The sequence below is a fragment of the Panthera leo genome, chromosome A2 (genome assembly GCF_018350215.1).
Source record: "Panthera leo isolate Ple1 chromosome A2, P.leo_Ple1_pat1.1, whole genome shotgun sequence".
Lineage (NCBI taxonomy): Eukaryota > Metazoa > Chordata > Mammalia > Carnivora > Felidae > Panthera > Panthera leo.
In genome coordinates, this window is record NC_056680.1 from 95678073 (window position 1) to 95695139 (window position 17067).

The 17067-nt window shown below is 38.5% G+C and overlaps 1 protein-coding gene across 1 annotated transcript in view; it reads right to left on the reverse strand.

Moving 5' to 3' along the window:
* Positions 1-7542: 7542 nt before the first annotated feature.
* Positions 7543-17067, reverse strand: part of CALCR (calcitonin receptor) — a 60429-nt gene continuing 50904 nt past the window's right edge. The window contains exons 10-12 of the mRNA XM_042927578.1: positions 16172-16390; positions 15437-15478; positions 7543-7854 (exon numbers count right to left, since the gene is read on the reverse strand). Coding sequence (XP_042783512.1) covers positions 7597-7854; positions 15437-15478; positions 16172-16390 — 519 coding nt within the window. The 3' untranslated portion in view covers positions 7543-7596. The remainder of the gene's footprint in view (positions 7855-15436; positions 15479-16171; positions 16391-17067) is intronic.

Genomic DNA, 17067 nt, shown 5'->3' on the forward strand with positions numbered 1-17067 from the left:
TGTTTGTTGAGCATAGCTAATATATTTTCAATAGGTTGAGTTTGGGTAGTTATATTTTCCAGATATTTTTGTAACACTTGTAATATTTGCTTTACCTATCAGATTCTGAAGCAGGTGTGTTAAAATTATCAACTACAACTGGTAAATTGCCTATTTCTTCCTGAAGTTCTTTCAGTATTGATGTATTTTGAAGCTGTATTTTAGGGTACATATGAGTTTATGATGGTTATAATCTTCTTGTGCAATTATTTCTTTTATTAGTACATAATTTTCTTTCTGTTCTTTATGATTTTTTTGTTTTGAATTCTATTTAGTCTGATATTAAGAGATGACCCCACATTTCTCTGGGTTTATATTTCCCTAGCATAACTTTTCCCACCCATTTCCAAACTTTTGTTTTCTTTTTGTCTTGTGTGTGTCACATTGTGGGGCTTTATTTTTTTAAATCTAATATGAGATTCTCTGTTATTAATTGGTGACCACAACCACTTTATTATAATGTTATATTATGACTATTTCATACATTTAGAGACCCATACTCATGTTTATTTACCCATATTGCGTTCTTAATTATCCCAATCTTTATCCTCCCTGCCCCTTCACAGAGCACCAATAAAAGAAAAAAAGCTTTAGCTTGTTTGATTATCATGTTGATCTTGTCCCAATCTTGTCAACATCAATACGGATTTTAGTGTGGGGTATTTATTTGTTAATATTTAACTTTTCTTATCTGAGTCTCTTATCTTTCTTTAATTCTGGAGAATTAAAAAAAAATATTTTTTCAAGTATTTCCTCTTCCCCATTATATGTTTTTGGTCTCCTTCTGGGATTCCTGTTGTCTAACATTGGCACTTCTACCTCTGTATCTCAGTTTTTCTTTTCTATTTTCTATCTCTTTATTCTTTACTGCATCCTTTGGGGGAGATTCCTAGTCAGATCCTCTTACTTACTAATGTCCATCTTACTAATTAACTGTTATTCATTTCAATTATTGCACGTAGAGTTATTTATTTCAGCTATTGCATTTTTCATAAATAGTATTCCCCTGGGTTCTTTTATATTATTTCTTGTTTCTTTCTGTATTGCTAATAATTTTTATTTATGCCCATCAATATATGTTTTCAAGCTTATTTGGAATTTTTCATCAGCATTTCCTAATCACTCTGTATACTATTGTATCTCTATTGTATACTTTGTTCAGTTTGTTGGCCTTCCTTTGGAATGGTTGTATTTCTGAGATGTCTAATTGTCTTGGCCGAGGAGTTCCTGTTTTTGGAGTAAATAGTCTCTAATGTCTTTTGGGGAGTAGCCAAAGACCAAGTCATGGCTTTGTGGATCCTGGTGAATTTAAGGAGAATGGAGGGAGTGAGCCCCAGGGTAAAGATCTAGTCACCTTGGAGTATCCTAGATACTTTCCTGTGCTGCTACTCTACCTGGACAACTTATACCTGGTCACTGCCCCTCATCCCACCCCACCCCCGTGTTATAACCTGCCAGTCTTGTGGTGTTGGAGAAGAAGGAAGGGCAGGAGTGAATGCCCAGTTTGGCTGCTTAGTGCATACTTATTTGTTTTCATGAACTCCTTACTCCTTTAGGGCTTTTGTGCTGCCCTGAGAGTGTTCTGTGGACACTGGTACCAGCAGGGGGCCTATTGCTGTAGGTGATGTCCCAGAGCGATGAGAAGTTGAAGACCAGAACATAATAAAACTCTTTCCTCTATCCTATTCTTTATTGCAGTGGCCTCCAGCTGTTCTCTAGACTGCTCTCCCCCCCTTCCTCAAAATATACACTCATTTGAGAAGCCTAGAGTTTCATTTTTATTTTTTTTTTCCTTTTCCTTTTTCTCCCCCCACCATTAAATACTAATTCCTGAAATGCATGTGTCCCCTCTGTTTCTGTAGCTTCTCCAGGGTTGATGTCTGGAGTTGGAGCTAGCAGCCCCCCTAACTAGTTTGCCCTCTTGGCTGACCCTATAGTTCCCCATGCCTCTATCTTCCCCACTCTTTGCCTCCCTTCATCACCTAGCACTGAGTTCTATGGGTGAATGTATGTTCATGGTCTTTACTGTCCTGTCAGTTCAGGCCTCCATTCTTGAAAATCAGTACATGGAAGTCTGCCTACAAACAGTCTGCAGACCTCAAGTTAGGCCTGGTGTGTCACTGAGAGTTTCCCAAAGCATGTTTTGTCTCCCAAATATCTGAAATGGAAAAGCACCAAACCAGCACTGTATGTGAAAAAATCTCTGGATAGAAAAAGAAGTCATCACTATAGAAAGAAACCCTTTAAACTATAGAAATATGCACTTCATCTAAAATCCACTCATATTTGAAGGAATCTGTGGACCATGAATTAATTTTGGACCAAAGAAGATACATATTGTGAACTGTTTCCATCCTCTCAATCAACAGGAGACAACAATCTGGTAGAGTTAAGAGGGAAAGAGTCTTACTTTGGTAAGTGTAGGATGGTGCAGTAGGGCCAACCAAGACGACCATTTAAAAAGCAAAGGCACTGCGCACTCTGGATTCAGATCCTAGCCTGGCCACTTAGTAATCAGGTGACTGTGGTGGATGCATGATTTAACTTCTTTTTCACTTAGCTTTCTCATCACTAAAATGGGGTTAAAAACAGGTTCAGTTGTTACAAAGAGTAGGTACGCTAATGTCTGTAAGTCTATTCTTTTTTTTTTTTTTTGAGAGAGAGAGAGCGTGTGTGTGTGTGTGTGTGTGTGCGCACGAGCAGGGGTGGGGAAGAGAGAGGGAGAGAGTGAGAATCCCAAGCAAGCCCCATGCTGTCAGCACAGAGCCTATCACAGGGCTTTGATCCCACGAACTGTGAGGTCATGACCTGAGTTGAAATCAAGAGTTGGACACTCAACCTACTGAGCCACTCAGGCACCCCATAAATCTATTCATATTGACTATAGTTTTTCAGTGATTGGTGTTCCTTTCTTTTCTTCTTGTTCTTGTCCTTCTTCTTCTTTTTCTTTTTTTTTTTTTTTTTTTTCATTTTATTTATTTGAGAGAGAGAGAGACCGTGTGAGCAGGGAGGGGCAGAGGGAGACAGAGAATCTCAAGCAGGCTCCATGCTCAGTGTGGAGCCCAACATGGGGCTCAGTCCCACAACCCTGGGATCATGACCTGAGCCAAAATCAAAAGGTGGATGCTCAACTGAATGAGCTCAACTGACCAAGCCACCCAGCCTCCGCTCTTTATTCTTTTCTTCTTAAATCATCTCTATGCAAGGAATGTTCTCTATAACATTAAGCCCCCATGACAATAACCCTCTTGTGATGACAGCATGCAGAAGCTGTAATGCATGGGCACAGCAGGGAAATGCTTGCAGCCCTGGGAGTAACCACCCACCCTGCTGTACACACATTTCAAGAGTTTGCAGCTGGGTGTATGTTTAGGTGCAGGGTCTCTGTGTGAGACTGGTGCACTAGTTTTGATTAGCCAGTCTGGCAGGAGTGGATGGAGACAGATTTCCTGACATTATATTTTGAACATATTTTTCCCCTCCCCTCATTAAAGACATCTCAACTGGTTTTACTGAATTTCTATTCAGCGCTTCACTTGTAATACTCTGAGATTTTATTTGGCAGCAATTTCTCCAAATAAAATAGGAAGTCTCTTCAGTAAAGGAGATTACAGGGACATGCAGTGGCATTGCTGGTCAGTCAGCCAAGAGCTGGGGCACAGTTTGAGTCTCAGTGAAAGCATTTCTGGAAAGTTAGAGAGAAGGCATTGAATTTCTGTGAGGGGAGGAAATGGACACTATTCAGTGACCTAAGAGACTGGCCAATGAGACTGGTCAATGCTTAAGATAATAAAAAATCTCTGAAATCTTTCAGAGATGCTCACTAATCTCAATGGGGCAATAATATATGATGTTAGAAAATCTTCCCAAGTTGAACTGTGTTTTCTCTCCTTTGAGGCTTCATACTATTCATAAGTATTAAACACATGTAAATTCTATATCCAGAAGAACAGACATAATCAGAAAGATAGTTCTTCATTTTCAAATGTCGGTTTTCTACCTTGCTTGACTCTCACAAGCACACATTATCATTCTTTCTTTTATGCTTCTAGTTATTGTTACCCCATGTTTGCCCCACTGCTGCACATACACACAAGGTATCTATGGATTAGTTCAGTAAAATCAATTTTATGTAAACTTAAACTAGGAGGGAGGCATCTTGTCTACTCTTTCAAAATAACAAATGGACCTTCCTTCTGAGTTTATCTGCTTGCTTTTCTAAATATGGCTTCTGATTTTCTCTCTTCATGAATATGCTTATTTGAAAGTCTGAAGTGTTAACTCCCCGATAATAAGTCTAGCCAATGGAAGAATCACTGTTTTAGACCTGGTTCTTGAGAAAATGAGTCCTTGCTAGGTATTTATGCAGAGATCTTGTTCTGAGAATGTTTCTTGTAACTTGAGCTGTCCTGCCCAGTACTAATAAGGAGGAAAGGTCACATTCAGCTACCAGTTCCAACCACATTTGTCCCATTGTTCTCCCACCCCAAAGATATCCATGGTTATGGTTTTAGGGTCATGGTTGACTTGGCAGGTTTTGATACATACCATTGACCCAGGAAAGAAGCAGTCACCACTGCAAAGAAACTTTGCCCTGATAACTATGATAAATAAATATTTGTCATAGAGTTAAATGGAAGGTGTGTGAAATGCCTGTTGAATCAATGATAATGAATGAAGGAATGAATGAGAAAGTCTGGAGCCTCATGACAATAGCATTTCTGTTATTTCTTTCTCAACATCTTTCCTCTTTTAAGAACCATGATATCTATGTGTACCCAAAGGCCTATTTGGGATCTTTTTGTAGTAGGGATCAAAGCAGGTGGGCAGCTGACCACCTGAGTTCAGGTTGCCTGCTGAAGAATCAGGTTTTATGGTATGATGGAAAATTCCTTTTGTTTTTCAGGATCTCAAGGGTAATAATATTCATCTGTATTGCCTATTGGGACACAAAGAGTAAGATATAGCCCTTATGTATCTTTTCTGAAAAAGTTCTCCAGCTCTTATGAGGACAATAGTTGAACTGCACAGAACCTACAGATGGCTCCTGTCCCCCATTATTAGTCTGTCACAGTTCTAATTTCATCCTCATCTTTCCATTTCATGCTTTCCAGATATGAAAACCTTTCCAGTGGTGGCCTTTATGCATTCTAATGACATGTAGTTAGTTGCCTTTTATCCTGCCTTAGTCTCTCTCCAAAACTATATTAAAAATCAATGATCGTAACAATTCTAATGATCTGATGTGATATTGGACAGTTTCAAGTCTCGTCCCAGAATAATGAAAAAAAAAAGTCAAGAACAATAAAAGGATTTGATACTTTTTGCCCTAGATTTCTTTGCTGTGCTTCCCAAACTTATGCAATATAGATCAAAGGTTGTGTGTGGTTTTTGTATTATCAAGGGAATGAGAGCTGTACTTTGGAGTTTATAGTCAAATTGAAGATGTTAGATGATCACACTGACAAAGGCAATAATCTCGATGTTTTTGCACATAAGTTTTCTAACCTATGCTTTTGGATTATCTTTCCCCCTCTTGTAACACAAACTAAATGGGATGTTAGCAGCCCATGGCTGAAATGAAAAACAAACAAACAAAAAAACAAAAAAACCCACAAAACTGAACATGGAATGAGCAGGAGACAAGATGAATGTAATGAAAGATGAAGAATATATTTCTTTAGAAAAATAGGCACATATACATCTTTTTGCTTTTAACATACTCTGTATTAATTTATAGATATACATAGCGTAAGCATTTCACATCATTTTGGCACTGTGTACAATTCTACGGAAAGCTGTGTTGTTTTTCAGCCCGTACTATAATAGCACAATAATGTCTAGAATATTTAGCAATATATTATCACATTTGTACTAGAGCTGCCTCAAATACTCTGTTTTCCATGTTTGTAAACGAAAATAGGAACACCACTACATAAACACTGTGATTGAAAAAATACCTTCTTTTCAGTTCCTCCTTTACATTCAGTAAAGGAGGCTTAAGCCACTTTAGTATCCAAAATACATTTTCACTGAAGGAATATAATTTTTCTTCGGGTGCACTAAATATGTAACCAGAACAAATCAACTTTTTGTTTTCCCACAACTAGATCACCTCTGAAAGGCAGTGGCATCAAGGACATAGATGAGACTTGAGATTTGGAGGGTTTTGGTGGATCTCTTCATTTAGCACAAAACTAAATGATGGTGACTCGGATTACTGTTGCAAATTCACAAATGAATTTCAGGTGCCAGCAATGATAACTGGTTTATTCAGGGATTTTTAAGGATTTTATACTGAGGAAGTGAAGAGAGACGTGGGAATATAATATTGGGTTTTCAGAAGAACCTCTACTTTCATTTTAAATGAACTGGTAGATGGTCAAACTTGTAGCAGTTACTTTTCCTCCTCCTGTCTTGCTAATAGTAGCAAACAAGAGGTCAACTACAAACTGATTTCTAATTAGCCCTACTGAATCTTCCCGGAAAAGTCGGAGATCTTGTTAAGCTTTGAAGCTGGGTGGAAGGCAGTTAATGGATTTATATGGAGTCTTTTAATTACCAGTCTTAAACAAATTTATCTTTTACTGCTAGATAGCACCCAAGGGCAAGAGGTAATCTGCTTTATAAACCTTAGAGTGATTTGCTTTATAAATCCTGGAGCTTAGGAAAGTGGAAAACTCTCTTTAAAGAGAATATTCTCTTCCACTAGAAATTATATTTTTGGCAGTTTTGTGAAAAATTTAGTGATGGATTCTTTGTGACCTCCCAGTGGATAAATGTCAAGGACCAAAGCATATTCAACATGAAGGCCAGCTCCTTCAGCAGTTAGACCTGTTCGGTGGACAAGATTATCCAAAACCAAACTGAGTGTATGATATTAATAAACCAATTAACAAGGTGGCCCATCTAATGTTTTGAGCAAATTGACTCTAAACTTCTTTTTCATTCAGAGCATTACACCTTCCTGCCAAATGCAAGTCTGTCCCCCGACATTCTTAGTCATCTCTATATTAGAAAGCCACTCGGTCTTGCAGAGGTCATGTAATTTGTGCGGTTTACATTGTGTGGATGGTAAAACATCTGAGTAATATTGGAATTGGTTGAAATAAAAAAATTAAAAATCAGATCCATAGCCAAATACGGAAATATTCTAATTCAAAGTCTAGAGTTAAAAAGAAAAGTAGTGACCGTGATTTTGATTTTTCAAAGTTATAAATGGCTCAAGATTAACAAGGAGCACCCTGTTTCTGAACTAGGTCAATTTAGTTGTGTTTCTCTTGGATACTTTGCTTGCATTACTATGACATCTGCATCTCGGTCCTAGATGAAAGATGGAGATCACAAGTGATGCAGTGGGAGACCCCATTCCTAGACTGTCTCCCACAGCAATAGTACCAAGGATAACTTTCTCCAGATTTACTATGGACAAATTCACTTAATAATTCTTCACGAATGATATGCTCAGCTCCTGGGAGGATGGGGATCACTTTAAACACATGGTCTGTCTGTCTCCCAGGAAATGAAGGCTCAGTGATCACGATGTAAGCTTCACATTCAAGCGGATGACTCTTGCTCAATGATCTCCAAAGCGATGACCTCTGCACCCTCCTCGCCCAGGTTGTTGGCGGCTTCGTTCCTGGGCTCCTGATGGCAGATGTAAACCGGGATGTCGCCGGCTTCAGCTGCGGCTGCGGCAGCGGCTGCAGCAGCGGCTGCAGCGTTGGCAGCAGAGCGGCGGGGGTTCCTGCTCCCCCAGCGCTGATCCCACTGGGTTTTGAATTGGGCCCAGTGGCGCTTCACGGTGGTTTGGACCTGGAAGAGAAGAGGTGACCTTGTTTTCGTATAATTGTCAGAAAGGACCTGAGCTGTTTATGAGTGAGCACAATTCTAGGAGCTCATCAGAGGTTAAAGGAGATCGAATCGTAATTCTGATCCAAAGGACTGTGCAGGATGTGCTCTGGTTGGGGAACATACCATCTTGGCAGAAGAATTTACAAACTGGAGAAGTGAGTTGCTTGCCTAAGCTACCACTGGCAAGGTCATTTGCTCTTTTGAGTAAAAGTCTGTTCTTTAGCTCTTCTACCCAATCAATGAAATTTGACTTGGTTTCATACCCAATATGGTATACATGTCATATCAGAGGAAAAGATTTTGAGAAGTTTTTATCTGCTACCACCTCTGGTAAGGCAGAAACTTTCATCTAAACCTACACATTATTGGTCATGATGGAAACCATTGCACAGTTCTGGGTTTTATGATAATGACTTCATACTGTTGATTTTCCTTTCTCCAACATGGCTTGAGAGCGGATGTGCGAGGTAAAACTCTGGTTAATGGAGTGACAAGCTTTTAAGAATAAAATTTCAATCTCTTTCTATTGAGAAACTTCTAGTACGTAAATAAACTCATCAAACATACTTTATAAATATGATAAACTCTATCTTGAGCACAAGGGAGAAGATGCTAAAGTCAGAAAGTTCTAAATTTGAAAATTACAGTAAGCATAGCTGAAAACAACACAGACGATAATGTTGCTTCCCTAGCTCTGCATTCTACAGAACTGAATTCAATTTAGTAGTTAAGTTAATCTTTTCTGTTGTCTTCTAGCATACAGTGTTTACACATATGCTCCAAAGACTGTGCTCTTTGGGTTTGAGTTCCAGTTTGTTGACTCCATGGTTGTTGTTGTTGTTTTTTTCTTTCTTAGGCTTTTCTCCTTTTTAAAAAGGAGATCATGACACTAATTCAGAGTTATGAGTAAGATTTATTGGGGTTATTTAAATCACCTAGTATGGTGCTGGTGCATAGCAGCAGTAATTCCCTACTTTTTCTCCTGTTCTGTCCCCACGTTGACTCCTCTCCTATACCCACCATCTCCAAGGATTTCCCAGACAATGTGGCTGGATTTGAGAGAGTCAAGTGTCTCTCTTAATATTATCTAGCACTTAATAAAGACCTAGCTCTTTATTAAGGCTATTTGCTGGTTGAAAACTGATTCATGTAAGTGTTTTGCCTCCTATGGTTGTAAGCAAATCAGTAGAAGAGGTACAAATGTCAGCTGTAATATATATATAGAGAGAAAAGGATGGATTGGAGCCATGGAAGAGGTACAGGTGAGGAAGAACAGAACAGTAAAGAAGAAAAGCAGTTAGGACAGTGCTGAATAACTGAGTATTGACTAGTTTGTTAACCCTCTGAGACATTTCTGTCTAGAGGTCAAGACACAAAGAGAAGACGAAGCCTGAAAGATTAGGTCCGTTTATTTCTAATTGAAACCATATACTCCTTCACACACTATGGTTTCCTGCACTCAGCTAGTGCCATTCAAAATAGCAGTAGGGAGACATGCTCCAGATAGGCTGAACTTGATCACGGTTATTCTTTTCAGAAGGAATTCAGTCCACACCCTAGGTGACCTGAAATCTTGGCCTCATGGGTTTGTCCTTTAGCTATTTACCAAAAATGCCTCCATTTCAGTCACTCGGCCAGGCACAGATAGAAGGGATTCGGGTCCCGTAAGAGCACTCAGACGCCAGGAACAGAGCTGCCATCAGGCAGAAGTGGAAGATTCCCATCCATCATTCTACTGCGTTTGCCTGAGTTGGCTCATCTCTCTGCCAAAGTGGTTTTAAGCCACTTATTGCTTTGACCCTGATTCTCCAATATTAACAAACTGCTGGTCTCTCTCCACCAGCTATATGGTTTCTTCCCATCAGGCCTCTATTCACTGTGTTCCCTCTGACTGGAATGCCCCTCCCCCCACCCTTCACTAACACCAAAACTTGTGTTTTCAGGACTCAATTCTGTTTCCCTGGAAACTTTTCTTAACCTTCTAATACAGAGTTAGGAGTCTCTTCTGTGCTCTTGTTGCACTCATTCTCCATTCATTATTGCTCTTGCGACATTATATTATAATGCTTGGTATGTCTCCCTCTCCTCCTGTGTGTGTGTGTGTGCATGTGTGTGTGTAGTGTCTATTAAGTCTAGGTCCTTAAATGTTTTAAATGCCAGGTTCATAATCTAGGAACCATCAAATGCCCTGTTGAGGAAATAGGAAATACATTGTTTCAGCATATTTTTGGAGAAGCGATGTCCCCAGACAAAGGGAACTGATAGTTTCTGTGGATTCAGCATCTCTCAAATACCAACATTGTCTTTATAACTAAAACTTACACCAATATTTAGAAGTATCCAAGGCAGACAGTGTAAGTTTAGAGTGAGTTTGTAAAAGTGCCAGCAGACAAAAAAAAAAGTCTTTGTTTTTTCTCACCTGTTCTTTTAAAATAATCCCCTTTGGAGTGCCCATGCATTTTAATGAAGTACCCTGTGTAAATGAGGCCAAAGGGTTTGAGACCTATTTCATGTTTTTAATATTATTATTACAGAAATGTTCATAGCCTTCTATAATTGCATTCCTGAATTATAAACCTGTTCTTTTGTGTGAAGATGACAATCTGCTTCAATTTGTAAACCACACATATAAGAATAGGCCCTTAACAGGATGTAAAAGACACTTGAATAATTATAGTTTAATAGGGCAATTATCTCCTACAATACCACAGGTTAGGCTTGATGCTGCTTTGATCACATGAATAAGGGCATTGAATCTGATTGAAAAAAACAGGGAGACTTTTCATTGCTCCTGAAAAGCATCAGAAATGTTAGAAGAGGCCAATGGGATAAATATACAAAGTTTGAATTGTATAAATTCATCACTCATTCTAAAAGCAATTAACACAGATCACTTTACATTTTCCCTAATTATATCAATTTATTTATTGCCACCTTTAAAAATAGAGCCCTGGACTGAGGGTTTGAAGACATAATTATTGCACCTGGCTCTACTATTAACCATCTATATAAGGCTGGTACATTTGGGCCTCAGTTTCTACATTTGTGAAAAAGAAAATCAGGTTGCAATCTTCATGGTTGGACTTAAATGCTTTTATCCTTGGCCTTGGTTTTGCTTAAATTCAGTATAAGCACCAGCAGTTATATACTGTTGAATGGAAGGTGGGATTTCTCCCAGGGAGTTTTGATTCAATGGATGAAAAGATTTTCAAAATTCCTCCCTCATGCCTTCCCTTGTTGATGCCACAACTGAATAGACCTGCTGCCATCTAAATTTAAGATTAAAAATCATGAGTTTTAAAAACACTTTAAATCCACTGGGAAGTTAAAAAGTAACTATATGCTTTAAATGCTTTTATATGACTTTTTGAAGCTGGATCTCTATTAACTCCTGTTAATTAGATGCTGAGGGGGACTTCTGAATATTATTCATAAAGTTGCCACTGATATTTTTTTCATCCTTTGGGAGCATTATCTTTACTAGTCTTTATCTTACAGAATTTACATGTTTTACAGTTTGAGGTAATTGGGTACTGCAAGATTATAAGATCAAGGTTTTCTAATTCCCTTTCACTACCTACTTTCCTATGTTTGGGGAAGCTTTCCTGTTCTAGAAGGCAAAAATAAATAAATATCATCTATAATAAGGTTAATATTTTTGAAAATATTTAACTATTGTGTTTCTTAAATAACATTACCCTACAACCCTCTCATTCATTAAGTGAAGGTCATTCATTGCTTGAAGAACAAATTAGATTTTGTTTAGAGTAGGTTCACCAAGTGTATTCTCTGATCAGCAGCATCAGCATCACCTGGAAAATGGTTATAAATGCAAATTCTCAGGCCCCATTCTTGTCCTACTAAATAGGAAACTCTTCTGGTTGGGGCCAACCACTCTGTGTTTTAACAAATTTTCCAGGTGATTCTGATGCACACTTAAGTTTGAGAACACTGGTCTGGAACAACAACAAGAAAAATCATTGCTTAGCTTTGAGTCTCCAAGCTGACTTTCTTGAGTCTCTAGAAGGACAAGCTTTGAAAACCAGGTTTTATGGAGTGAGAATTTCTAAATAGAAAAGCTTACCTTTGCATTGAAGTGAAAGCCTTACTTCTCTGAAAACAGAATTTTACTAAAAGCCATAGTACAGAGAACACACAGGATGTGACATAGGGAGAGTTCCTTGCAGACAGGAAGGGGAGTGGGGAGCCCAAAACCCTTCTAAGCCCCAGAGGAAGAGAAGAGAGAAATACAGAGACACAAAGGACCTTGCATTTCCCCTTCATGGGGGAAATACCTGGGGACATGGGGAGAAGAAAGAAAGCAGGAATAACAGAAACACCCCAATATAATAAATCTTGCTCTTATGATTTTGAAAGCACAGTTCTAGAAATTGATAGCCCCATAAAGAAGTCCCACATTTGGCTTGGTACCATGTCCAACTTGGTGCCTGAGCAGTGGCTATGACATTAGCTGAAGACAGATTCACAGGCCCTTCTCAGTGTGAAGAAAGGAGGCTGACTTCCCAGGCTCCTCAGGTGGCTCCTCAGAAAACTGGTGTAATCAGAACAGGGGCAGGGCCTGGTCAAGGAGACTACAGAGTAAAATGATCTCTAGGGTCCTCAGTAGTGAGGGGAGCCACCATGAGTTTCAACAGGGGGTGCTAGCATAATGTCAGTTTTCGCACACTCCAATCTTAAACTGAAATCTTCCTCATCATGCTAGTTTGATCTACAAACTATTTTAGCCATAATGCATGGACAATAGCAAGAAACATGAAAAAGGGAGAACATTCACTGTGTTGTTAGTGCTCTCTCAATTTTTAAGCTGTGGCTTGGAAACATTTGAGTATCTTTATAGCTGTGATCATCTTTTTGAGGTCCCTTAGATAGTTAATAATTTATTGAAATTGGATGGTCAATGTCCACACTCTTGGAAGACTTGTAGGAACTATTTGATCCATAAGCACGCTCTCATGGTTACCTCCTGATTCCTACTACTGTAATTCTCCAAATTCCTTTCCTGCTTCTAGTCTTTTCATCCTATCTGATCCATTTGCATAACAGGAATCGCTGATAACATACAGATAAAAAATAAAAACAAAAACTTCAATCTTCACAATCTAACTGACATATTAACCCCGGAAATCTCTTAACATTCTGGTAGGCAAAGCCCAATCCCAACTCTGTCTCAGATGCAGCTGCAAGAATTTCCTGCAGGTTCAAGTGCCCTGCCTGTGTTTCAGGTTGTTCACAGAGGGCCTTGCTGAGATCCACAGGCCTAAAATTCATGGGGCTGTGACATTACATTTGACACAGTAAACAATTTCTATCTTATTAGAAATGTCACACTTGTAGCTTCTCCTGGTAAGAGAATCTTAATTAAAATGGAGACAGTTTCTTTACTTCAAAAAGCAGAGATAACATACTCAAATGAACTAGAAACATTCAATTGTTCAGGAGCACTCCTCAGCTTGCTTTCTATGCCTGACACTCCCAAGACAGCATCATGGTTAAAACATAGTAAGTACTGAGGTATTTTTACAAACTAGAGGATTTTGCAATCCTCTAATGTTTTCAAGGCATGCCCCTTCTGAATATGGTTTTTATATTAGCCCTATATGGGTATTGCTTTAGATGGGAAAATTTATTTTGTATGGCACCTGTAACAACTCAGAAGACAGAGACATACATTCACAGAAACTGATTAAAGATAAGGTGACATACATTCACAGAAACTGATTAAAGATAAGGTGACCTAAGCCCTATTTATTTTTTTATTAGTTTTTGCTATTCTTCAAACAAATGAACAACAAAACAAAACAAAACAAAACAAAAAACAAAGGAAGAGAGACACTTTAACAGCTGGCAGCAGAAAGATGTCTTTTCATTTCTATCCCAGGCCTTCAGTCTAGCCCACAGCAATAGTGAATACATAATATATTTTTGTTGAATGAAGGAATGAGTTTATGGATGAATGGACGAAGGGAGGAATAAAATGTACCAATTAAAAAGGAGAATGAGAATGACAAAAATCCCACGATGCAATGTCGAGGTTGGAGATAAATAATAGGTCACAAAACAGCAAAATATTATAGGTGCTCACTATTTAACTGAAGAAATAAAGAATGGAGAATCAATTAAATGTTAATTGATTATGGTTAGAAAACCATTCTCGTTTGTAATAGAAAAATAATATTTTTGTTTATCTCTTAACAAAATCTGATTTGCCTTGGTATAGAATTATTCTTAATAGGAATTAATGTAAAATTATAAAAAATAATTGTGCATTAAAATTCATGTGGTATATAACTAGAGAACATACGCCAACAAATCTCCAGGGAGGAATCATGGACATATTATAGAGCAGTGGAAGAGGCAGTTCATTTAATTAAGAATCAGGAAATTTGGGTTCTAGTCACCGTTATACAATATACAACTATGACTGTGACATTGTGCGAGTCACATGTTCTTCCTGGAGTGTAGACTTCTCACCTAAAAAATGAGGCAGCTTACAAACCATGTTTCTTGAAGCCCTGGATATTCTGTGGTACAAGTTTAAGCAGCTCCACTTTTTTTTAAATTCAAGTATAATTAACATATGTGTTGGCAGGATTTCATTCTTTTTTATGGCTGAGTAATATTCCATTGTATGTATATGCCAGATCTTCTTTATCCATTCATCCATCAATGGATACTCAGGCTGCTTCCATATCTTGGCTATTGTAAATAATGCTGCTATAAACTTAAGGTTGGACTTATCTCTTTGAATTAGTGTTTTCATTTTCTTTGGGTAAATAGCCAGTAGTAGAATTACTGGATTATATGATATTTATATTTTTAATTTTCCAAGGAGCCACCATACTGTTTTTCCACAGTGGTTCCACCAGTTTGCTTTCCCAGGGACAGTAAGCAGGGGCATTTTTATGCTTTACAGTTGGGGTCCCAGGAGAGATTTCATTGGAAGAAAGGGAACTCTGACTAACTCCCCCCACCCCTGAAAACACTGGCCATATGGATCTCTAGATTTTACTGATCTAAATATTCAGATAATAAATTACTTATTTGAGAATGCTTTTTGAGTCTTAACTTCAGGGTTGTTTTCAAAATGTTGAATAAGTGATATGACACCGGCACCAAACAATGGGAAAAAAAAAAGTGACGAAGCAGGACAAATTGGCTGGATATTGGTTTTGCTTTAGTGAGCAGTTGGGTTTTCCAAAGGAATGGGAGCATGACTTCTCCTACTATGGGAATCCAGAATAGCTTTCACGATTCCTGCTCAAGGAACTGACTAACTTAAGGTGCCATCCAAGGAAATCAGAACTTAGCTGCCTGTCTGGATAGTATCTGCAATTGTACCATAGAAACACAGATAAGATGCAGCTTCAAGTAATGGAAAAAACATGATTCCTCAAGTCATGAAACCCTGCGAGGTCAACTATAGAAGTGAGAGCAAATGAAATGTGTACAGAAATCCTTTGGGAACTGTAAAGTGCTGGCTTTATATAAATGAGTGATGGTATTATGTGAAATGCATGCTTACCTCGTTGTTGCAGAAGCAGTAAATCACGGCAACGAAGAATCCCTTAAAAAAGGAGGAAAAATAGAATTGAAGTTATTTTTCTGTGCATTATGTTATTTAGGAATCAATATAAATAGCCTGGAGAGGAACATTTCACTGTTTCAACAGCAAGTGAAGGCTCAAGAAAAGATAATTACAGCACTCATATTCAGTGTTTTATTACAAGAATATTCCATTTTAAAGGGATATAGCTTCCAGCTTGGGGTCCAGTGGAGGCATTTCATACTGATATAAACATGTGCTTCTCTACCCTGTGTTTTCTTGGCATTGGGGACTATGATGATAGAAATCCAGGTTGGGAAACTGACTGACATTGGTGATGTTGATCTTCAAAACTCCCCTTCATGAAGGAAAAACAAATGTGGCCCTCAAAATACTGGAGAGGGGAAGGAAAGGTTGAAAGGATGGTGGGAATAGAAGTTCTGTCCTCAGTACTGTGCAGTGGGCCCATCCCTGGACAAATGTTTGTCCTTAGGAAGATTTGTTCTCAAAGCTCATACTCCCCCTATTTCCTTCTTCAGTTTTGGGATTCAAAAAAAGGGGAAACAGGCAGTGAGAAAGACAGAAGCTGTATCCCTTCCAGGTTGCATATATTTGAAAAGGTCCTTCTAATCATATATGAGGCCTAGAAAAGGGTTCACCTTATGTCAACTAGCTGAGCAAGTAGTTGAATAAATACACTATTGGCTTCTTTACCTGGAAATGGATCAGAGAGTGCATCAGGTAATCATAGATCTTCCCAAGCATCTTGTTGGATGGCCTCCAGGGAAAGACGACAAACTGGATTCCCAGCAGGGGCACCAGGATCAGGGTGGCCCTCACAGCCTTCAGGTACATGTGCGATTCTGCCTCTTGGGTTTCCCTTAGTTTGCTCACAAGCACGCGGACAATGTTGAGCAGGAAGAAGAAATTGACCTGCAAAGATATGATGTTTTGAGGAAATCATCTATGTCAGTACTACTGAAGGGTGCCCACTTTCCTCAGTTCTTGTTTATTCCTGGGAGCAGATGTGACCTCTGCAGGACATGAGGGATGGCTTGTGACATGGTGTAATTTGCTAAGCATTGCTGGGAACATCAGTATGACCAGACCCTTTCAGACCTGAATTAACATTTCTTTTTTTTTTTTTCCAAATGATAAAATATTATTCCTGCATATGTAAATATATTAGGTTCAATTCTAAGGAGGGTGGTTTATTCTTTACTTTGATTTTTACGTTTTTACAAAGGAGCATCATAGATGACACTTTTCGATCTTCCTTTTTGGTCATTGCATTATGAAGATTTTCCCTGTAGGCAAGACTACTTAACCAAGGCTGAAATGAGGACCGAGACATTTATTTGTAAAGTATTTGTAGTGGAGACAGCGAACCCAGCCTTCTTTTCTCTTTCATAACATCTTTTTAAAGACAATCACTTCATTGAGGTATAATGCACATTCAGTAAAATGGAGATTTTTAAGTTTACATTCCAAAAGTTTAGAGAAAGGTATGCACCTGTGTAACAACCACTCCAAACAAGAAAAGAGCATTTTCATCACCCCAGAAAGTTCTCTCCTGCTCCTTTGTGGTCAACAACCCCTCCCCTCCACCT